General features: G+C 38.4%; 1 protein-coding gene across 1 annotated transcript in view; it reads left to right on the top strand.

Annotated features, from left to right (window-relative positions):
- LRRC56 (leucine rich repeat containing 56) overlaps positions 1 to 24481 on the top strand; it is a 67452-nt gene that overhangs the window by 580 nt on the left and 42391 nt on the right. The window contains exons 2-3 of the mRNA XM_088146112.1: positions 6473 to 6575; positions 18153 to 18319. Coding sequence (XP_088002238.1) covers positions 6557 to 6575; positions 18153 to 18319 — 186 coding nt within the window. The 5' untranslated portion in view covers positions 6473 to 6556. The remainder of the gene's footprint in view (positions 1 to 6472; positions 6576 to 18152; positions 18320 to 24481) is intronic.

Below are 24481 nucleotides of genomic sequence, written 5' to 3'. Positions count from 1 at the left end.
GGATCCCACTGCGAGTCCAGTCCTCACTGAAAAGCGAGCACCATTGGAATGTGTTGGACTGCATTTGAAATCAACATGGCTATAGGATGGATGTATATGATACTGCAGAGCATGGGAATTACATTTTTTTTCAGGAATATGGACCCTTATCGTAAAATATGTAATGTTACTAAATATGTACTTTACTTGACTGCACAAATATTAGATAACATAGCATATTAGCTAGCAGTTACTGACTGTTCTGTTAGTTACCATATATTTAAATATCCATATATGTGGATATTTAGAAAAGTTTTCTGTAATAGAAAGGCATGTGTTTGCTTTTGATTCTCCGAATTTTGGATGAAAAAGCAAACTGAGTGCTTACAGCCTTTGCAGATTTATCACTGGCTTCTGTGCTTGTTTACTTGAAGTTGCCCCACTTGTCAGTATAGTTTATTTCCTACGAGTGCATAGGACTATAGCTTTAGGCTGAAATCCTATGCATAGTTACCTGAAATATAATACTGAATTTACTTTACAGTAGGACTGGGCTTTAAGCTTCTTTAGGAAGTGGCTTATGATCATTTCTTTGTTAGTTTATAATTGATTTTGAGTCATGTTGCCACATTTTAATAAACATTTGATGATTTCAATAGCAGTGTGCACTGTTTTAATTCCAACTCTGGGGGGTTGTGGGCTAAATACTAAATACAGACTCCTCCATAAAATTCCTTGTCAGTAAAACTGTTGGAAATCGGGGATTGCATATTTAGTCAGTAGCTTTTGTTTATCATTTGCCAGATTAAAAGACTGTATTCATTACTTGCCCCTCCTCCCCCAAATAGTTAAATCAGTACAGTGGATATAAGGTTTGCATACCTACAGTTAAACACTGAACTCTCCTATATCTTTATAATCAGATTCCTTCAAGATACAGTAATTCAATATCATAAAGATAATTGTCTTTGAACAAGACATCGCTGGAGATTTTCAAGAAAAGATTGGACAGCCGTTTGTCCAAAATGGTATGAGAACTCCTGCCTTGGGCAGAGAGTTGGACTAGAAGATCCCCAAGGTCCCTTCCAACCCTATCATTCTATGGTTCTAAGAATAGTAAAGCATGGTAAAATCTGAAATCTTGCACTTCAAAGTTTGCTTTAGGCAACCCCAAATCATACAGCCATGTATCTAGCAGTTTATCTTGTACACAGTGAGAATTCATCTTGTCTGAAAGAGCTTTTTATACAAGTGACAGCATTAACCATGCACTTCCCATTGTGCACATTTAAAAAGTCTTGGGACAGATAAGCAGTCCCATTACAGCACAACGTATTGTAACTTTGGACCACCATAAGAAACTGGGAATAAATAAGCAACTTCACCCTCCTAAAGTTTGTTGTTGTTGTTTAGTCGTTAAGTCGTGTCCGACTCTTCGTGACCCCATGAACCATATTGCACCAGGCCTTCCTGTCCTTCACTGCCTCCCTGAGTTTGCTCAGTTTCATGCTCATTGCTTCAGTGATGCTATCTAACCATCTCATCCTCTGCCGTCCTCTTCTCCTTTTGCCTTCAATCTTTCCCAGCATCAGGGTCTTCTCCAAAGAGATCTCTCTTCGCATTAGGTGACCAAAGTATCTGAGCTTGAGCTTCATTATCGATCCTTCCAATGAGCAATCAGGGTTGATTTCCTTTAAGATTGACTGGTTTGACCTCCTAGCAGTCCAGGGGACTCCAGCACCACAGTTCAAAGGCATCAATTCTTCGGCGCTCAGCCTTCTTTATGGTCCAGCTCTCACAGCCATACATTACTACTGGAAAAACCATAGCTTTGACTATGCGGATCTTTGTCGGCAAGGTGACATCTCTGCTTTTTAATATGCTATCTAGGCTTGCCATAGCTTTCCTCCCAAGGAGCAAGCGTCTTTTAATTTCATGGCTGCAGTCTCCATCTGCGGTGATCTTGGAGCCCAAATAAATGAAGTCTGTTATTGCTTCCATTTCTACCCCTTCTATTTGCCAGGAATTGATGGGTCCAGATGCCATGATCTTAGTTTTTTTAATGTTGAGTTTCACGCCAGCTTTGGCACTCTCCTCTTTCACCCTCATCAAGAGGCTCTTTAGTTCTTCTTCACTTTCTGCCATTAGGGTGGTATCGTCCGCATATCTGAGGTTGTTGGTGATTCTCCCTGCAATCTTAATTCCGGCTTGTGATTCTTCCAGCCTGGCATTTCTCATGATGTACTCTGCATATAGGTTAAATAAGCAGGGTGAGAGTATACAGCCTTGTCGTACACCTTTCCCTATTTTGAACCAATCGGTTGTTCCATGACCGGTTCTAACTGTTGCTTCTTGGCCCGCATACAGATTTCTCAGGAGACAGGTAAGGTGGTCTGGTACTCCCATCTCTTTAAGAATTTGCCACAGTTTGTTGTGATCCACACAATCAAAGGCTTTTGCATAGTCAATGAAGCAGAAGTAGATATTTTTCTGGAACTCTCGTGCTTTCTCCATGATCCAGCGAATGTTGGCGATTTGATCTCTAGTTCCTCTGCCTCTTCGAAACCCAGCTTGTACGTCCGGTAGTTCTCGGTTCATGAATTGCTGAAGCCTAGCTTGTAGGATTTTGAGCATAACCTTGCTAGCATGTGAAATGAGTGCAATTGTGCGATAGTTTGAGCATTCTTTGGCATTGCCCTTCTTTGGAATTGGAACGTAAACTGACCTTTTCCAATCCCGTGGCCACTGTTGCGTTTTCCAAACTTGCTGGCATATTGAGTGCAGCACTTTAACACCATCATCTTTTAGTATTTTAAATAACTCAGCTGGAATACTGTCATCTCCACTAGCTTTGTTGTTAGCAATGCTTCCTAAGGCCCACTTGACTTCACTCTCTAGGATGTCTGGCTCAAGGTCAGTGATCACACCAGCGTGGACATCAGGGACATTAAGATCTTTCTTGTAGAGTTCTTCTGTGTATTCTTGCCACCTCTTCTTAATCTCTTCTGCTTCTGTTAGGTCCCTGCCTTTTTGTCCTTTATCATGCCCATCTTTGCACTAAACGTTCCTTTCATATCTCCAATTTTCTTGTAGAGATCTCTAGTCTTCCCCATTCTATTGTTTTCCTCAATTTCTTTGCATTGTTCATTTAAGAAGGCCTTCTTATCTCTCCTTGCTATTCTCTGGAAATCTGCATTCAGTTGCTTATATCTTTCCCTTTCACCCTTGCTTTTCGCATTCCTTCTTTCCACAGCTATTTGTAAAGCCTCATCAGACAGCCATTTTGCTTTCTTGCATTTCTTTTTCTTTGGGATGGTTTTAGTTGCTGCCTCCTGTACAATGTTACAGACCTCCGTCCATAGTTCTTCAGGCACTCTGTCTACTAAATCTAATCCTCTAAATCTATTCATCACCTTCACTGTGTACTCACAAGGAATATGATCTAAGTCATACCTGAGTGGTCTAGTGGTTTTCCCTACATTCTTCAATTTAAGCCTAAATTTTGCAGTAAGAAGCTCATGATCTGAGCCACAGTCAGCTCCTGGTCTTGTTTTTGCTGTCTGTATAGAGCTTCTCCATCTTTGGCTGCAAAGTATATAATCAATCTGGTTTCGGTATTGACCATCTGGTGATGTCCATGTGTAGAGTCGTCTCTTGTGTTGCTGGAAAAGAGTGTTTGCTATGACTAGCTTGTTCTCTTGACAGAACTCTATTAGCCTTTGCCCTGCTTCATTTTGTACTCCAAGGCCAAACTTGCCTGTTATTCCGATTACTCCTTGACTTCCTACTTTAGCATTCCAATCCCCTATGATGAAAAGGACATCTTTTTTTGGTGCTAGTTCTAGAAGGTGTTGTAGGTCTTCATAGAACCAGTCAACTTCAGCTTCTTCGGCATCAGTGGTTGGGGCATAGACTTGGATGACTGTGATATTGAATGGTTTGCCTTGGATACGCACTGAGATCATTCTGTCGTTTTTGAGGTTGTACCCCATTACTGCCTTTCCCACTCTCTTATTGACTATGAGTGCAACTCCATTTCTTCTAAGGGTTTCTTGCCCACAGTAGTAGATATAATGGTCACCCGAATTAAATTCACCCATTCCCGTCCATTTCAATTCACTGATTCCCAAGATGTCGATGTTCAATCTTGTCATCTCATGTTTGACCACATCCAGCTTGCCTTGGTTCATAGATCTTACATTCCAGGTACCTATACAATATTGTTCTTTACAGCATCGGACCTTCTTTTCGCTTCCAGATACATCCACAGCTGAACGTCCTTTTGGCTTTGGCCCAGCCGCTTCACTCTTTCTGGAGCTACTTGGAATTGCCCTCCGCTCTTCCCCAGTAGTATATTGGACACCTTCCGACCTGAGGGGCTCATCTTCCGGCATCATATCTTTTAGCCTTCTAACATTGTCCATGGGGTTTTCTTGGCAAGGATACTGGAGTGGGTTGCCATTTCCTTCTCCAGTGGACCACATTTTGTCAGAACTCTCTGTTATGACCTGTCCGTCTTGGGTGGCCCTGCACGGTATAGCTCATGGCTTCACTGAGTTACGCAAGCCCCTTCGCCACGACAAGGCAGTGATCCATGAAGGGGCTCCTAAAGTTACTGTGATGCTAACAGATGAGATAGCTGCTACAGAATACTTAATCAACCCATAATGTAAGAGGGAGGGAGGGAGGGAGGGAGGGAGGGAGGAAGGAAGGAAGGAAGGAAGGAAGGAAGGAAGGAAGGAAGGAAGGAAGGAAGGAAGGAAGGAAGGAAGGAAGGAAGGAAGGAAGGAAGGAAGGAAGGAAGGAAGGAAGGAAGGAAGATCTTACCCTGTGTCTTTGGCTAACCTACCCTGGCAAGAAAGTCCTTTCTGCCTTCAAATTCGACAATTTGTCTTTCTGGGTAAACATACACCCATGGAATTAATTTGAGAAATATTTATTTATTAAATTTATAGGCTGCCCAACTATATCATGATTGGATGAGTTTACTATGTCATTTAACATTTTATCTCTGGCTGTGTGTTCCGATGCTATTGAAGAAGTAGATAAAATAAAATTTTTACTTATTTCCTTTAATCAGAGCTATACAAACATGAGGCTCTGAGGCCAGAGATGGCCCTCAGAAGCCTTTCATTCAGAGATTTCTAAATAGTAATCTTTAAGGTGATGTAAGGTAAGAATTGTTAAATATATAACTGGTATAATAATATTTGTTCATTAAAAATAAATTTATTTTTTTAATTGTAAATGAAATGTAATGCAAATTAGATTTTACAATAGCCCCATTTGGAATACTGTCTTTCCCAACTGTTATGTTTACATCCCATCTTTCTTCTAAGGAACTAAAGATGACATACATTGTTTTTCTACCCCTGCATTTTGCATATGATTCCTGTAACAATCCTATGGATTAAAATAGGTAGAGATAAATGTTTAGCACAAGATCATCAATGACATTCATGGTTGAAGTTAGTATTTAAATTTAGATCTAACTTTCTGTTTAGATTATAGGGTTTTGGGTGGTGAATAGGATGGGACAATTGAATTGAACAAATTGCCAAGTATTTTTCAGTCAAGTGCTCTATTCTGCATCTTCACAAATCCAGCAAAAGTTTTTACCTTTCATACTCTTAGGAGAGAATAAAGAACCTGGAACTCTGGCTAAATATAATTTCTACATCTCACCCCTAAGGCATTTGGGAGCCTTGGTAATGTCATTCACTGTGATTAGAAGCTAGAGCTATTGGTCACAAAATAGCATCTCCCCTCTGTCCTCACTTCTCCACATAGAAAAGTTTTCTTCTATGGAGAACTGTCTTTGACTTCAAAAACTAAAATAATATGCAAGTCAATTTAAAAAATTAAATTCATTAATATTTACCAATAACATCTGCCCATTTAATTAAGAAAGAAGCAGCCATCAAAAGCAAAATATAAATAAACAGTATTAATGTTTCTATACAAGCAGAAGCTGTTAAAAATCTTTCTGTCATCCGCAGTGCTAAAAAAGCAGATAAATCATACCAAGATCAGTTTCCACTTGCTGTTAAAAGTTAAGGAAGTGGCTTTTGCTTGGAATAAATTCCTTTAAGAAAGAGAGTCTTATACCTCATGCACATTAATTTCATCTGAGTGAAAGGCAATATAAAACAAAGATTTTCAAGTGGATCTGGGAGCAGAAGAGAAAATATTCCATAAGGTATGTGGGATGTATGTCCTTTTATTGAAATACCATTATCTTACACTGAGTTTTAGAACTTAATAATAGCAAGTACAGATGAGCTTCACTTGATATTCTAAACATCCCATCCCTCCACTGGAAATTATAAATAGAATTTTACATTAGCTGTAGCTACAAGATGTCTAGGCCTATGTTAAAATATACTGCAATAACATGTTTGAACATGTGTGAAATATTATAATATTTATCGGTTTACTCTGTATCCTTCTACATTAAGCGATTATCCTTCAATTTTCCCCTTATTTACCACAGGAGAATTTCAATGTCATTTCAAGAAGATAAATAGCTACTGCTCAAATTCGTATACTACAAGTGGAGTTGCTGTTGGAGACAGACATGGTGGATGGCATGACAAGTAAATGGTGATATAGTAATAATTTTAAAGCTGCAAAAATGTAGCATAACAATGGATAAAATGCAGGCAAAAAGAAACTTCCTTTAAAAATCAAAATACATTTCTTATAAATACTTGTAGGCATATTGAAGATATGGGCATTATGACCATCAAAAGAAATAACTGGAGCTAAATACAGCACTGAGAATTTGGGGGTAAATGCATTATTTGTCCATTATATTTCAGAGTTCTGTAAATTACAAAATTTTAAAAGGAATATAGAACAAAACAGCAATGTAAATTAATGAATATCAGAGGAAGAAAAGTCATGAAATAAAATAGCTGAAAACCACTATTGTATAGTTCAACCAATATTTAAACTATCAACATTTAAAATGCCTAAGAGGAATACGGTGCCAAAAGGACAAAATCTAAGGTAGGCATTTCTCTCTGTGCAGAGTCTGCTATAAACAAGGCTCCAGAACTACTCTAGCTCTTTGGTGGGAGTACCTGGAGGAGGACTTCCAAAGATGGCTAAATGCCTAGGTTAGTTTATATGGGAGGAGACATTCCTTTAGATCAGAGTTGCAGAATCTAAGGCCACAGGGTTCCATACATCACCTGAAACTCTTTGAGGCAGCTGTTGGAGACTCCAGAGATAAACTATTTTTTAATGGTGATAGAAAGAGAAAAATAACTCCCTAAGTGATACCTAAGTGTGAAAGGAACATACTATTAAGCTTTTCAAAGTCTTTACATTGCTGCTTCTAATGTAATGTTGTAAATATAAAAGTAGAAGCTGTTATTTCATTTTCTAAATTACTTAATGGCACTCTCCTTCCAACTAACAGTGCAGTTTTATGCATAATTACTTAATGTGCGATTTACTACTTTTGGTAGAGCTTATTTCCAGGGATGTGGACATATCATCACAGTTTAAGATGCAAAGTACAACAAAAAAGAAGTGACTACAGGTAGTCCTCAACCTACAGTGACAATTGGGACTGGGATTTCCATCACTAAGGATGCTATCATAAAGCGCAACTGCATCGCTTAGCAATGGCAATCCCTGCAGTCCTGGTTGCCATCATTAACTGAAGCCCACAGTCGTTAGGCACGGCAACTTCTTGCCGGCTTCCCACAACCAAAGTCAGTGGGGAAGCCAGCAGGAAGTTGCAAGTCCCAGGCCAGCAGGCAGATAAGTGGCTACTGCCAGGTGGGGGGTGCTTGAGGGTGTGAGGGGGTGCATGAGAGGCGCCGTGCAGTTGGGGAGGGTGTGCGGCAGTGCGTGGTGGTGCACAGTGTGAGAAAGGCACCATGCAGGTTGGTGAGGATGGGTGGGGGTACATGGCAGTGCATGAGGGGCACTGCCTGGGTTGGGGAGGGTGCATGGCAGTGCACAAGAGGCGCTGCATGGGTCAGGGAGGGTGTGGTGTGCAGCGGTGTCTGAGAGTCACCATGCAGGTCAAGGAGGGTGCACAGGGGTGCGCAAGGTGTTGTGCAGGTTGGGGAGGGTGCATGGGCATGTGTGCAGGTGTGCACAAGTGGCCAGCACAGCACGAGCACAGAGGGGCTGGAGAGGGTACATGGGTGGGGGAGACTTACCCAGTGAACTGAAACCTTCCCTGCTGCCTTCCCCGTTGACTTTCTGGGGAAGACAGCAGGGAAGGTTGCAAATGGCAATCACATGATTGCAGGATGCTCGGCAACCAGTCATAAGTGTGAATGGCTTGCCAAGCACCCAGATCATGATCATGTGACCATGGGGGTGCTGGGACAGTTATAACTCTGAGGACCAATCATAACCACCATTCGTTCAGCACCGTCGTAACTTCAAACAGTCACTGAACTAATAGTTGTAAGTCGAGGAATACTTGTATTAGTACTTTATCTCAATAGATCAATGAATAGTGCAGTGGTTTAAAAGTTTGGTCCATCTGACTCCATCTTCTAGTTTTTCTTTAAATATTTTTCTCTTACTTAATAATTCTTCAGCAAGACAAAAATATAGATCCGGGGAACATAGTGTAATCATCCAGCTTGACCTGTCTGTAGTCTCCAGTAATGAAAAACAAATGTGAAAATTATTTGAAACATGTTCCCTACTTTATTTGGCAGGAATTCCTTGACACTATTAAGAATATAGCAGATACGTCCAGCTGTTCTTGATGGTTGGTACAGAAGGTTTTGTATGACCTTTGCATGCACCCTTGTTCCAAGGGAGTTGTGAGGAAATTCTTTGTTACTTGCTATTTTCCCTTCAGCAACCTGTGTGAAATATTTAGCTCCAATCCTAGAAGGAGAAAGAGGATTGATCTGACTCCCAGAAGACGTTATTTCCTGCTTGTCTTTAATAATATAATCTCTTTATGGATACACCAAGATTGGCTCAGGCAGCTGCTGAAAGCCATGAGAAATTTGGTTGATGTAAATAATCATGTACTCTCTTTTATAGATCTGTTTGGGTTTACATTGTTTATCATTTGTTGTTTTTCTCTCTCTGATCTTCATGGAATATAATTTTATTTATTTTTATTTATTTATTTAACTTGTCCCCGCCCATCTCCCCACAATGGGGGACTCTGGGCAGCTTACAACACACTAAAAACATAAATACAATTAAAAGTTATAAAAACCAAGCATTAAAAAATAAAAAAGCTAAAAAATCCAAGAGGCCAATGGGGGCCACACCAGGCTGCTAAGGGGCCAGCCAACCCCATTTCTGATATCCTCCCTCCCCACCCCAGGCCAGATAGCAGAGCCAGGTCTTCAAATCCCTCCGAAAGGCCTGGAGTGAGGGGGCCTGTCTCACCTCTGGGGGCAAGATGTTCCAGAGGGCGGGGGCCACAGCAGAGAAGGGCCGCCTTCTGGATCCCACTAAACGAAGTTCTTTTACCACGGGGATCTGAAGCATGCCCTCTCTGTGAGATCGGGTGGGACAGGTTGAGATCGTGGGGGCGAGGCGGTCCTTCAGGTAGCCTGGCCCCATGCCATGTAGGGCTTTAAAGGTGATAACCAACACCTTGAATTGGACCCGGAAGCAAACCGGTACCCAATGCAGCTCACAGAGCAAAGGTGTTATATGGGTCCTTCTTCAGGCCCCAAAAATTGCTCACGCGGCTGCATTCTGGACCAGCTTCAGCTTCTGGATATTCTTCAAGGGTAGCCCCATGTAGAGCGCATTGCAGTAGTCTATCTGGGAGATAACGAGGGCATGAGTGACTGTTTGTAGGGCATCATAATCATCAGTTGTAGTTTTTGGTTTCACTTATTAATATATAGTTCAATGTTATTATCTTTGTTTAAAATAATAAAACTTACTGCCACATTTTATCTGCCCCTACAGGCGCACACACATTTTGTCCTCTCCAGTACAGCTACCTCCCATTTTCCTCCAGAAGATGGGGAAAGAGTCAGGGAACAACATATACTCTTTTCACTGTGCAATCTTTCTAGACTGGTAGTTGCTCTTTTTCATTCTCTCAAAATTAGGGACCTAGCTGAATGTATAGTTGCCCTCCCTTTACCTGAAAGAAAAAGAGAGACCATAATAAAAGATTATTGATTATCTGAAGGCAATTGGTACATTTAATTGTCAAAAGCCAGCTGGGTGACTTTGGGCCAATCACTCTCAGGCCAACTCTGATTGTTGTTGTTGTTGTGGGGAAGGAAAATAGGAGGAGAAAGGAGTATTAGTTACAGTATGTTTGCCACCTTGAGGTAGTTATAAAAATAATAAAGGTGGGATAAAAACATTTTAAAAATCTAAAAAAAAAAGGACTGCTTTTTAAAATAGCTTTTTATATAAAGATACATTTAATGAAAACTCAGGAGTTAAAATTTTTAAACTGAACCTTTTCATTATATGGACATTTGCACAAATATTAAGTTAGTCCAGGAAGTAGAATGAATTACTTACTGAAATTTATAATGCAAGCTGTGTCTCTGTGTTTTCGTTTTTACTTTGTCTTCAACCAGGTCTTATATAACAAGGTCAAGTTATATGTGATGCAACCTAATACAGAAGTCTAGGCAAGAATGTTTTTTCCATTAGGAAACTGATTGATGTAACAGTAGTTTCTTGGTGACATAATAGTAAATCTTGGCTGTCTGAAGACTTTTTTTTCTGAAAGATAGGGTACTTTTACAAAATTAAGCTTAAAATGGTATTCGTAGTTCTCTAAGGACATTCAGAAGCAAGCACTATATATGAGCTCTGGTATGCATATCTCTTCCAACCTACCCATTTCATTTAGTAGTGGTAATAGCCTTGGATGGGTCTTATTGATTGGGAGCATGAAACTAAATTCTTACATAATTCTCAGTTGCAGCAGAAATCCATAGATTGAACTGACACTGTATACCAAGAAAAGCTCAATGGGCTTATAAAGTTATATTTAGATTTGAAGAGTAGAAAAGGAGCAGAGTTTGGTTGCATGTATGGTTGGAAAAATGCAGAAAAATAGGTATCTCTGTAGGAGTAGGTTAGGCCCTTTATTACTGTATTGAATGTAGAGATTTTTTTTTTTAAGTACTTCAAGATTCTTCAGGTATTGTTCATCTGTGAACCTCTGAAAATGAAGCAATAGGTATCTGTGTTAATTAGTTTATTATTTATTACATAGCTTTCTGTTTCAGAGTTTTACCCTGGAGAGAGAAAGGTAATTTGTATAATGAAAATGAAAATTCTGCTTCAAACTGACTTCTCTAATTTACAAATATTATGTCTGCTTTCCATACTTATATTTGATCACATTCTCAGTTGGTAGAATCTTAGTATGTTTGACAAGTGTAGCCCTTTTAAAGCTCTTGTCTTGATTGTTCAAGCATTAGACACTTGCAAGTTAGTCATAAAGGTACCTCTCTATATGGATTGATTTTGGAGACTAGCCTGAAAAGCCCCATTGGTCTGGAATGCTGTGATGCGTTAATGCTCAGGGTCAGCAGAATTACCAGTCTTATCACCTGTGGCTAGCTGGACTGTGACTGATGAGGTCAAGAAATTGGCACATTGTATAGCATCTAAATAATGGAATTGCGTTCTAAGGGAGGAGAATGAAGCTCTGTTTGCCTGCTATTAATTAATTAATTAATAGTTGTTGTCAACTTTTACCCTGAGATTTTTGTGATATCACTGGCCTGCTTTTGCAACCTTGTGTTTGAAAAGTGAGACATAACTGTCCAAATAAAAGAAACAAGTTGATTATAGAACAAATGAAGCAGCTGTTTTGTTTTCTATGTCAGAAATAAGAGTTTAGAAGCAAAAAATTTAAATTGGAATATCTCAGATTGAATGTTTCTACATTTACGGAGAAAAATTATTAATTTGTGTATTCATGCATATTCAGTGATTGGCACTTTACATCAATACTGTACTGTGTTACTTTACAGTTCAAGTAATTCTATTAAAAAGAGTTGTAATTACATTGCTACATTGTAGCGTTCTGCTGTCATGTTACGCTCCATAATACAAATATCCTTGTTATCAAGAATTTCGGGTCACTAGGCCTCCTAATTTTTTCTTTGCTTCCAAGTTTTGTAATTGGTGTTTTTCCCCTAAATGTTGGAAAGGAGCTAGTGGGTGTGGTGCTTTGTGCAACTGTTACGTATTAACAAATACTAGCTTGGATTGACTTTCAGTTCACTAGTAACTTTGTAATACAGCACATTTAGTTTCTGTTGTATAAATATGGAACTGGCTATTCTGTTTTTTAATTTAGCTCTAAAAGAATATCAGGTAATTGAACAATGTTGGGAAACAAAAATCAGAATATAACATCAGATATTAAATCATAAATCTCAAAATGTGTAAATACAATTTCAAAACATGTTTTAGATGAGGATTTTGTAGTGGAACTGTTTATTTACTGGATTTATACCCCACCATAATCAACCAGCTCTATTATACTGAAGTGTTGGGATAAAGCAGTTTATTTTACATAGGATGATTAACTCTTTGACATTGTTACCGGTATTTTCATGAGAATTATATATTATTGCTTTTTTTTTCTCATTGCACTACACTAAATTTTTTTCCCAACTACATGTCCCACAGTTATTTCACCTATCATAAATGAGAAAGACAGATTATGCTATTCATCATTTCTATGTTTATGACATAAGATATCATAAACCTCATCTAAGATGCAGCCTAATAAGGGGCTTAATGGAAGAATAACATGCTGGCTCATCTACCATTTTGGAGGTTCATGTTGACCCAGATAGGAAGACAAAGCATGTTTTTTTAGTTTAGCAGAATTTTGTTTAGTAGAATTCCTCCTCCCCTCAACCAGAATACTTATTTTACATATTACCCACAGAGCTCTGCTGTACAAGTAGTCCCCACTTTAAGAATGAGTTCCGTTCTCAAGGTCTGTCCTTAAGTCAAATTTGAATGTAAGCCAAAATAGTATTATTGTATAATATTGTATAAGTAATATTGTGTAATTAACTCAAGACATTGTGTATTTAACTCGAATTTTGCTACAATAGGCTCTTTTCTTAACTATGGGTCGTCTGTAAACCAGGCATTCTTAACTCAGGGACTACCTGTACAAGCATTCAGAAATCGCCACCTCATTGTAGTAGCTTGGAAGGCAGTCTTAGAGGATTAGAGCAGTATAATTTCTCTTTCAAGTAGATGAAAGCTTGAATGGTATATTAGTTCCTCTGCTCATGTGACAGAAAATCCTTACAAACTTGTTTTGTTTTTATATGATTTTATAGTATTTCATTTAATATTATGACCTTGTGATTTTATAAATAACTTACATGATTTGTTAACGGTAGGATCTGCCCAGAGTCATTGAGAGTCAGGCAGCATACAAGTTTAATTTTTTATTTCTATTATTATTATTATTATTATTATTATTATTATTTCCAGTCTGTTAGCTTGGAGTTTAAATATAATTAGATTGCTTTTGTTTCCATGTGTTTAAATATCAGATACACTTTTCCTAATTTGAATTCTGGTTATATTGGCATGCATAACATTTGTTTGAATTAACTCTTTGGCTAATCTTAGTATGGTTTAGAAGGTGAGTTATACTACTATAGATTGCCAACTGAACTGTACTAACCAGTCTGACCTGCTTAGCTTTTTTTCAAGTTCTGCCAAGACCAACTAGGTGCTGCCACCTGCTGTGAGGTATACTTGAATATCAATATATGATAGTTGCAGTATCAAGCAGAGTATGTTTTATTATACTTCATGCAGCGTATACTTCCATTTAATGACTTATTTGCTTGTCTTATTACTATTAATCCTTATCACTATCAAAACTTACTAGATTTTGAGCCAAGACAAATGAAATTAGGATCAGTAGGTTTTGAGTATGTAAAACTGTAACATCAAGTAAGACATTCTGAAGGTCCACTCATAGTATGAAACTATAGGGATCAGACGGGATAATTTAGGCACAATGGTTAGGAAGATACATAAAAAAAGGTTGTAAAATATTTAAACAATTTGAAATGGTGAATGGTAACATTAACATAATATTAAAATCCATTCTCAGGCTCTCAAAGCAGCTGTGCCAAGATTTAAGAGAATATTATGCCTAGACACTTCATTTGCATGAAGTTTGGAAGGGTACTTCATAGAGCATCCCTCCAATTGGTTTGTACAGTTCTGCTAAATAGCTGTTACCTTGTATAGTGTTAACAAGTTTAGGTATGGTTGCAAGATCCATTTGGAGTGAGTAGATTAGGGATATAAAATTTCTAAAAATGTTGAATCCTAAAGGAAAAATCTTGTTTATGTGTGTTTTGTTTTGTTTTAAAATTCACATTCCTGAAAAATGCTTCTAGTTTTATTTTTAGCATTCTTTTCAATTCTGTATCATAAAATGCATATCTTACTTTACTTTATCCATATCTGGCATATTTAAAAGTGCAAAGTGAGTTACTAAGCAGATTTACATGGCCATCCATCTTAACAAATAACTCTAGGCAGCTAACAACACACAGAGAAACATACGTTAATATTAAAAAAAATGAAACATTAATTCAAAAATGATCAAGGCATCTTATAACCACTTGACTACCCAAAACAAGACATCCATATGAGGCTGCATTAACATTCCAGCCCCAGCTCCTGAAGAAACAGCTAGGTCCTCACAGCCTTCCAGAAAACCAACACAATTGGAGCCATCCAAATCTCAGGGTAGAGTCTGTTTCATAGGGAATGCGTGACAGAGAAGGCATACCTCCTTGGTCCCATTAAATGCATTGTTTTGCAGAAGGGATCTGAAGCATGCCCACTTTGCCAAATCTAGGGGGATGGGCAAAAATTCCTGGAGGCAGGTGGTCCTGCAAGTAACCTGGTCCTGTGCATTGTAGGGCTTTAAAAGTGACAACCAGCATCATGAATTGCTCTCAGAAGCCATCTGGAAGCCAGTGCATTAGTATTCTCACAGCAGTAGGGTTATGTAGTATGCCTCAAACTGCTTGCATTGCTGCATTCTGGACCAACTACAGCTTTCAAATGCTTTAAGGGGCAGTCCCATGTACATTGCATTAGTCCAGCCAGAGAATAACTAAGACATGAGTGATCATGAGCAGTGGATCCTAATCCAGTAACAAGCCCAGCTGGCGCATAAGATGAATTTGTGCAAAACCCCTTTTTGCCACACCTGCCACCTGCTCAACCAGGAGCTATGAGATGAGAAGGGCCGCCAAGTTGCGCATGAACTCTGGGGGAATACAACCCCATCCAGAGTTAATAATGGAAAATCTCTAGATCTACAGGGTCCTAAAACACATATCCACTCAGTTTTACTAGGGTTAAGTTGAAGCCTGTTCTTCCCTGTCCAGACCCTCAAAACCTCCAGGCACTGGGAAAGAACCTCAACAGCATCACTTGGACAGCCTGGGGAAAAACGGTATAACTGGGTATCATCAGCATACTTACATTCCTTATCCTACACCAATGAATGACTTCATCCAGTGACTTCATATTCATGCTAGGCTCAAGTGGGGAAAAAGCTAAACCCTGAGGCATCCTAAAAAGAGAAGGTTGGAGATCAGATAAAAATTGCCAATGCTGTTGGATCCAGTGATGGTTTTTTAAGAAGAGGACAAACCACCATTTCCTTTAAAGTAGACAGAACTTTTCTTCCTGCAAAGAAGCAGATTAATAAGTGTTCAGTAGTTAAGAAAATGTACTGACACAACAACTAATACAGAATGACTCCAGAAGTTGTCTTTTAGTAAAAAAACAAAAACAAAACAGTATACAGTGCTTTCTTACACCTTCTTTGTGCTGCTTTGTTTTTTTGTGGATCTGAAAAGTAGATTCACAGGGCTAGGAGGTAATGTTTCTTCTAAGTCCAAAGCTTTAAACTTGGTTTGTCCTCTCAAATAAGTAATTTTTTTTTCTTTTTAATCTTTAGGAATAAATGCATTCTTGTCTGCTCCACTGTATCTTCAGACTAGTCAGCTGAGCTGCCATATAGAGAGAGAGAAATCTGTAAAGGTGGACAAAAAAGCTCCCAAGCAAAGAAGACAATGGTTCCTCCTCCTTTCTGTTAAATGATATAAATGTATTGGGCTCTTGAAAGTGCTGTCTACTTTCACCATAGGAATTATGCAAGGGAACCAGTTGAATGCTTTCAGTTTTCCCCTGACCACCAAGCAGGAAATCCTCTGTTGCAGAAGTCACTGATTGGATGAGCTGAAGTGCCTTGATTGGTTGCATCACCCTGTTTTAGACCCATCAGGAGTAGTTACAAAATCCCAAGAACAAAGGGACCTTTTAATCTGATGTAGTGGATTACCAGAGGCAAAAGTGTAGTACCTGTCTCCCAGCATCCTGGTGAACCAACAATCCTACTTGTAAGAGTGAGAATATTTTAGATCCATACTAGGAAGCAGTGGGGCAGCAAACTTGACAGTCAAGCTGTTGATCTGAGGTTCAGCCATTGCTGGATTATCATTTTTGTTGTGTGTTCCATGATGACTGTATGAAGATTAGAAAATGTGCATAGGCATGCTGGTTGTTCACACATCCCACTAGGCTAACTTTGTGCTTAATAGCTATGTTTGCCTGACACATTTACCATGGTTCACCTAATGCACCTAAATGTGTTCACACACTAAACACTAACATTTTAGCTTTGTGGGTTGTACAAACAAGTGATTGTGATTTATCTATGGCTTCTGTGAATTCACCCAATTGCATTAATTCAGTAACCGTGGTATGCTTTGCCAGTGCATTAACTGTCTCATTTTAGGCATCAGGCCATACCATGATCTGAACTTCCAGATATAAAACAGTCAAACCGACGATTTAGAAGTGCTGCTCTTTTTCTGTTTCCCCTCCTCTCAACATTCAGCTTCATATGTTCATTTCTGCCCCTGTGGTCATCAGCCTCTGCTATAAACATCATGTTAGAGAGTTCTTGTAGTTTAATATATATTTCAGGTATTTATTTTAAAGGGTTTGGCTATTCTGGTTTCTCTTCTGATAATATAAATCTTTTGCCCTTAAGGGCTTTGGATATTTAACATCTTAACCAGCATGAGGAAACATTTTGTGTGTGTGTGTGTGTCTGTCTCCCTCCCTCCCTCACAAAAAGCTACATAAAAGATTCTCTGGAATTTCCTGCCATACAACTCACTGGACAATAAAAATTAGACTGATTCAGTATCCAGTACTGACTATTAATCTTTTGAATGTCGATCAATTTAACAAATTTTCTTTGTTAAAGTTATATTGCTTAGCTGATTGACAGCACATAGACTTGAATATCAACATAATCAAAAGGCATTGATTTGTTACACTTATATCCCACTTTTTGTCTAAGAACCCAAGATGATAAACATGAGAATTTCCCCTTAATTTTATCTCTTATTTTACCCTCAACAGCTTTGTGAGATAGGTTTTGCCAATCACTATGTTCCACCCAGAGAGTTCCATTGTGTGTGGGGATTTGAATTTGGATCCCCATCCAATATCTTAATCATTTGGTTATACCTGTTAAAGAAGACAAAGATATGTTATCAAATACACACCTTATACAACCTCTTTTACAGTAGTTAAACATATATGAAACCCGTATGTTCAAAGTCAGTATGCCTCTAAATATCTTCAGTCCAATAAGAGAAGAGGGCTATAACATCTTGCCAGTTTATGGGCTTTTCAGTTGTCTCTATTTGACCACTGTTGAAAATAGAAAAATATATCACTGATCTGATCCATCAAATATTCCATGCTCTTATGATCAAGGGCATCAAACTATTTTTTTTATCTCCAAAGTCACTTAGTAATTTAAAAGCTAACAGGAATATCTTTGTTTATCCCTTTTTTAAACTTTGTACCTTACATTGACTAAACAACTGTGCATGGATATGATCTTCAGATGTAGAAGGAGCTAAAAAGAAATAACAATATTTGGATTATTATTTCATTGATAAACATTTATGTCTCATATTGGTATGTATATAAAGCTAAATATGTGATTTCAATTAGTAAATGTTCTATATACTTTCAATCTTTGTAAAATTTTAGTGCACTCCTACATGGTTTTAACTTATGAATGCATGAAGTGAATACTGGATCCTAATAACTAGCTTATATCCTTGTGTTTTAATATTCAGGGCATTCTGAGATGAAGCTAAACTGGAAATTAGATAGAACCTCGAGGCCAGGTTCAGCAACAGTTCGGGTTACAGATCTTGGTTGGCAAGGTCTCCTGAACCCCAATCCATCTGTTAAAGAAGATGAAGAGCTACTTGTGGATGAATATCTTTCTCCCAACAAGCTGGTGAGTAGATGCCATGTTACTATATCTATATTATCCTTGCTAATGACCATTGCACTACTTTGTTGTATCTGAAAGAATTGCAGTCAGATGGAGCTATCGAATATTGTTTTGAATGATCCTGGTTTTTGCATAACTTTTTGAATTCATACATTTGTTCAGACTGAGTGATTAGATATCACATGAGGCCTGATTTACATTACACTAACTTCTGTTTAGTTTTAAAAGGGTCAAAATAAGGTATATTTTAATATTATAATTAAATTTGGTAAATGAGACATAACAATTGTTTATATGTATGATTCTGTTTATGATGCTAGTAAGGTTAATCTATCTTAAAATCACTGGTCTTGAATATCTGAGTAGTTTTACCAGTTAGATACTCTTTTAAAAATGCTTAGTATTGCTTTATAGCTTTTAAGAAGTAATTTCATGTTGGCCTTAGGTCCTATCGCTAACTCGAAGCATTTTCCTCACCCACTTGTCTATAAGGAAGAACACTGCAGAATACTGGGCTATGGTTCTAACTTCATCTCTGCCTGCAGAAGCATTCCCTGTGCAGTTCTATGTAGTTCATTCCTGCTAGCAATTTAGAAGGGGAGATGTTCCTTTTCTTTTCTCAGGCTCCAATACTATAAAGTTCTGGAGCATCCTCAGTCCTCCAGAACACATTTTAGAATGATGTTGAGGATTGAAGAATGAACAGTAATTGATGATTAATGTTTCCTCCTCCCCAATTCAGCCAGCAAAATCTTTTTGGTCAAAACTTTTTCACTAGCAGCAAGCTTTTGCTGGATCCAAGCAACTGTTTTTCTCTATGTTCAGCAAATTTATAAACATTCACATTCTTTTAATATTTTAATAATGTTTTATGTTGGTAAAACAATAGTGCTTCATTTTCCTTGAAGAGAATGAGACTAGAGTTCATTGTCGGTTTTTTTATTATTATTATATTGTATCATGCATTATTTATTTGGTTAACCAATTAAAGGCTGAAGAAAGCCTAAGGTGCACTGGAAATAGTTCGTGTCCTAGCAGTAGGATATTTAGATGATAGACTGTATTTTGTTGGGAAACAAGCAGCAACAAGCACAGTATGTAGTTTTCTCTGTGGAAAAGGAGTTTGAGCAATCTTGTTTCTTTCTTAAGGCATTTAATGGGGAAATTTAATTCTTTATTTTGAAAAATGAAGTTTGATATAGATGAAAAGGTTTTTTTCCCCTTTGAGATTATATGTGTCTGTTGAAATGCAAAATCCTAAATTCATCTGCTGATGAAAAGCAGGTAATCTTATTGGCTAAGAAGCCAAAAGAAACTCCAGTGAAAGAAATGCTAAAAGAAATGTTATGATATAGTCAACCTCTTTATTAAACTGGCAATCTTTTTTTTTTTTAGAGTGATGGTGTCTTCCTGTGAAATATGTGGGGCCACAAATCTCTAATTTCATCTGTTTCATTCTGAAAAACTGGAAGCTCAAATGTTCTAATCTCCACTACATATTTTAAAAGTTTATCATTACACATACAAACCTTAGTAAAACTCATAGACACTAGCCCTATAATATTCAATCCTCAGTCTATAATCTGAAGTGTTCTGGCCAAGTCAGAGCTATAGTCTGGGGCTTCAATTCTTTTGATTTTAGGTCTGAATCCTACACCTCAAATTTCCATGTCCTCCATCCCCAAAGTAATCATAGCAACACAACTGTAATATGGAATAATTACTTCTGACAGCTTCATTATTTTCTGCCAGACATGAACTTTTATTTGGTCTAGAAAGCTGCCTTTTTATTGGGTATTCTAATAGACAATTCCTGATTTTTTTAAAGAGAAAATATTATCAAGGAAACAGTAACTATATTTGCAAAACACTATAATAACAAATATAACATATTTTATCTTATTTCTTATTGTTCAGGTTGAAGCAGCTGCTTCTATATTTGGCTTTTGAAGTTTATAAATAATACTAGTGATTATGCACACATTTTCCTTATGTATGGTCTGGTCACAGTATGAGAAGGCATTGATCATGTTTGTGGATAATCTCTGGCAAGCTTAGGGTGGGGGTAGTACATCTATCCTGGCCCTCCCTGATCTCTTAGCAGTCGTCAGTACCATTGGCCATGGTATCTTTCTGGGCTGGCTTAGGGTATTAGAAATGGGAGGCACTGGATTACAATGATTCTCCTCCTTTCTCTGGGGCCAGTTCCAGTCATTTTTGGTGGGGGAGAGAGGTCAAGCCCAGGGCCCTGTTTTGTGGGGTGCCTCAGGGCTCTGTTCTCTCCCCATTCCTATTTAACATCTACATGAAACCCTGGGTGAGGTCATCTGTTGGCACAGGGTGCGGTATCATCAGTATGCTAATGATACCCAGTTGTATATCTGTGCTAACCAAGTGATGTGGTTGAAGTCCTTTCACACTACCTGGAGGCCATGGGTTCTGAGTGGGGTAGAACAGGCTTTGACTCAACTCTGGCAAGACTGAGTGACTATAAGTTTTAAGAAACCCCAGCTCTAGAGATTTTCCATCATCATTCCATCTGCTTAGGTGTGCAGTTTGGGGGTCCTCCTGGTCTCATGGCTCCTGCTTGAAGAGCAGATGGCAGCCACGGCCAGGGGCCTTTACACAGGTTTGTCTTGTACACCAGTTGTACCTGTTCCTGGACCAGGAGGCCTTGCTCACTGTGTCTCATGCCTCAGTCACCTTCCGTTTAGATTACTGTGACACGCTCTGCATAGAATTGCCCTTCAAGGGCATTGAAAAGTTGCAGCTGGTTCAGAATGCAGCAGCATGGGCAGTTTTGGGCATTACTCATTAGGCTCACTGCTGCTCCATGAGTTACACTAGCTCCCAGTAGGCTTACAGGTGTGATTCAAAGTGCTGATTATCACCTAAAAAGCCCTATATTGCATAAGGCCAAGCTATTTTCAAGACAGTCTCTCTCCCATTGTTTCTGCTCAGCCCACCAGATCTAGCAGAGAACATGCTCTGGATCTCCTTCCATCTTGTTAGACCCAGGAATCATGCCTTCTCTCTGGAAATCAGGATGGCCTGTTAGTCTTTTGTGAGTCTTTGAAAACCTCTCTGTTTCCCTGGTGTTTGGGCCAAGTAGTTAGACAAACAATACTGTTGATGTGGTTTTCTGAATGTTTTGTTTTTTAAACCTCAGGCATTACGTGCATACAGCATATATGGATGCTGTAATTGTCGTTCTGATCCTTGTTCACCACTAGAGTCACTGTTGTGAAATGGGGGGGGGGCGCATATTAAATAAATAAATAAATAAATAAATAAATAAATAAATAAATAAATACATATTTTTATTGTAATTGGATCACTTTAATAATTGTCAGATGGATTGACTGCTGAACAGGAAACTGCAAGAATAAATTTTTGAGGACATGTAAGCCCAGATAAGTTGGTTTATTACAGAAAAGCTGAAGAAGCTGTTATGAAAGAATTCTAGTGACTGCTTTGAATCAGATGTAAAATCTATTTACAGTGAAACTAAGGTTGAACCTTTTGCACCTTTTTCTCCTGCCCTTGTAATGCAGGCTAGAAGCCAATCTCTTTTGGACAATGATGGTTTCCACCAGTCTCTTGTTTTGATAACAGATGCATTTGCTATCAGGCTGTTTGCATGTGATTCTCTAAGAGTTGGATCTCAAAATAATTCAGTGTAGGAAAATTATTTTCTTATTAGCATATTTCTGTCATCATTTTTAAAAATAATTTTTATACATATCTGGAAACATTTTTCCCAACTACCAGCCCTTTAAAAAAGAGAGATATTGTAAAATATGGCTGTGCATACCTGATTTGGTTTTTCTTTGTTCTTTCAGCACTCTGCATAATTGTCTTTGCTGTAATTGTAAAATTCTTTCTTTGTTTTTTGTATGGCTTACAAATCTTCCTTTTAGTGAGTGGACTTAAAGCTTGAGCTATGATGTTGGATGTTCTGATCCAGAGAGCTTTGTTGGGACTGTAGTTCTTATAATAAAATATTGCATTCAAAAATAGACCTGTTTATATTATTCCCATTTCTAAAGCAAATATATTTAGCATACATTTCTGCTTTTAAAAAGTGCAATTTAAGAAATCCAGAGTTTGAGGAATGTTGTTCAGAATTTCTGCCTCCTAGGCCCATAACTACAAATTCTTATTCAGCTGTGTTCTAAATCAAATGTTGTCCGATGTCATGCATGTAACCTGCCAACTCATCTGTCACCTAGTTGCACTGTGCTGCCACTTTTCCTTCTGCTTTCATATCTTTTATTGTATCTTCTGGAAATGGCAATGCCATTATGAACCAAATGTTGAGTATTCAGACAATCTTACATAACAATAGCTAGATTTGGACAGCATGAAATTTTTTACTTGGTGAGCAGTTCTAAAAATTCCTTGAAAATACTGTTTTCAAAACATTTTGAAAATTAATAATAATATTATGTGTCCTGTACAGGTCTTGGCCTCTTTTTTTAAATGTAGCACTTAGCTGCAAAAAAGATTCCTCATCCATGCTCTTATCTGAACAGGGGTAGTAAGGCTGTGACCTTCATATGTTGATGGAATCCAGTGCCCATCATATCAGCATAGCAAATGGTCAGGAACAATATGGGTTGCAAGATTTGACATCATTAGGTTTGCCAATTATCCGGATCTGTTCATTCTTACAGCTTCTTGTCTTCCGTGGAACTCAGTCATGGCATCCTTTCCTCATCTATTATTGTTTATTTTATAATGATATGTTATTTTATTTGTTAAATGTGTATCATACCTTTTCTTTCAGAGCTCAAGTTAGCATATATCCCTTCTCCAATTTTTTCCTACAGCAGTAACCCTATCAAGTGGATTAGGCTGAAAGCGACTGGCACAAACTGACCATTTTGAGCTCCCATAGCTGATGGCATTTAATTTATTAGTACAAACTATATTTTTAAAATTTAACAAGAAAATACTAGTAACTTATATCTGGCGCAATCTGGGGGTCCTCTTGGACTCATGGCTCCTGCTGGAAGAGCAGGTGGCAGCCGTGGCTAAGAGAGCCTTTGCACACCTTCGGGTTGTGCGTCAGTTGCACCCATTCCTGGACCGGGAGGCTCTACTCACTGTCACTCATGCCCACAAGACCTCCCATTTGGACTATTGCAACGTGCTCTACATGGGGCTGCCATTGAAGAGCATTCAGAAGCTTCAGCTGGTACAGAATGCAGCTGCCCAGCTTGTAAATAGTGATGGCTACTCGGCACATGTAATACCACTGCTTCAGGAGCTGCACTGGTTGCTGGTGTGTTTCTGGGTGCAATTCAAGGTGCTGATTGTCACCTTTAAAGCCCTTCATGGCTTGGGACTGGGTTACCTTAGTCTTTTCCCAGTTGTTTCTACCCATCCAATCCAGTCCGGTAGGGTGGGCATGCTCCGAGTCCTGTCAGCCAAGGAATGGCAGCTGGCAGGGACCAGAAAATGTGCTTTTTCTGCTGTGGCACCTGCCCTCTGGAACATCCTCCCTCCTGAGATTAGGATGGCCCCGATCCTTTTGGCTTTTTGGAAGGCCTTGAAGGCCTGGCTTTATGCCCGGGCCTGGGGCCCCCGAGCGTGTGAAGGGCCCCGTTTCATGGTTGTGCTGATTCTGACAGTTTTTTAATATCTCTTGGCTGTATTTATATTTATATTTAATTTTTTATACTGTTTTAAGTGTTGACTGTTTTTATTGTTGTTAGCCACCCAGAGTCACTAGTCTGAGATGGGCAGTATGTAAATTGAATGAATGAATGAACAAACAAACAAACAAACAAATAAAATTTTCCTCATAGCTAATTTGCAATGATTAATTATTTCAATTTTTTTTACCTCCCTTCTGTCCCTTTTCCCCCTCCCTCAATAAAAAAAATGATGTTTTTCTGTCAGTAGTGTGTCAGTTGACTACTTTGTTGTTGGAAACTGGAGATATACACCTAATTGTGCTCTGAGATCATCAGTAAGGAAAAATAACATTTAGATTGGCAAGTTTTATATCTATCATTTAAAATCACTTCCTTTTTTCCTCTTGGCAGAGACTTACTTTTGAATAATAAAGGTAAATGAATTTGACAGGGAGGCCACAGACAGACTGAACAAATACAAAAATATGCTAAATAATTGGTGAAACTTTCTGGAAAGGAAGAA

Source organism: Python bivittatus, unplaced genomic scaffold (assembly GCF_059951505.1).
Source record: "Python bivittatus isolate LINGU-HERP-01145 unplaced genomic scaffold, Pbiv_v1 ctg000480_np1212, whole genome shotgun sequence".
NCBI classification, from domain to species: Eukaryota; Metazoa; Chordata; class Lepidosauria; order Squamata; family Pythonidae; genus Python; species Python bivittatus.
This window is presented reverse-complemented; position numbering and strand designations above follow the sequence as displayed.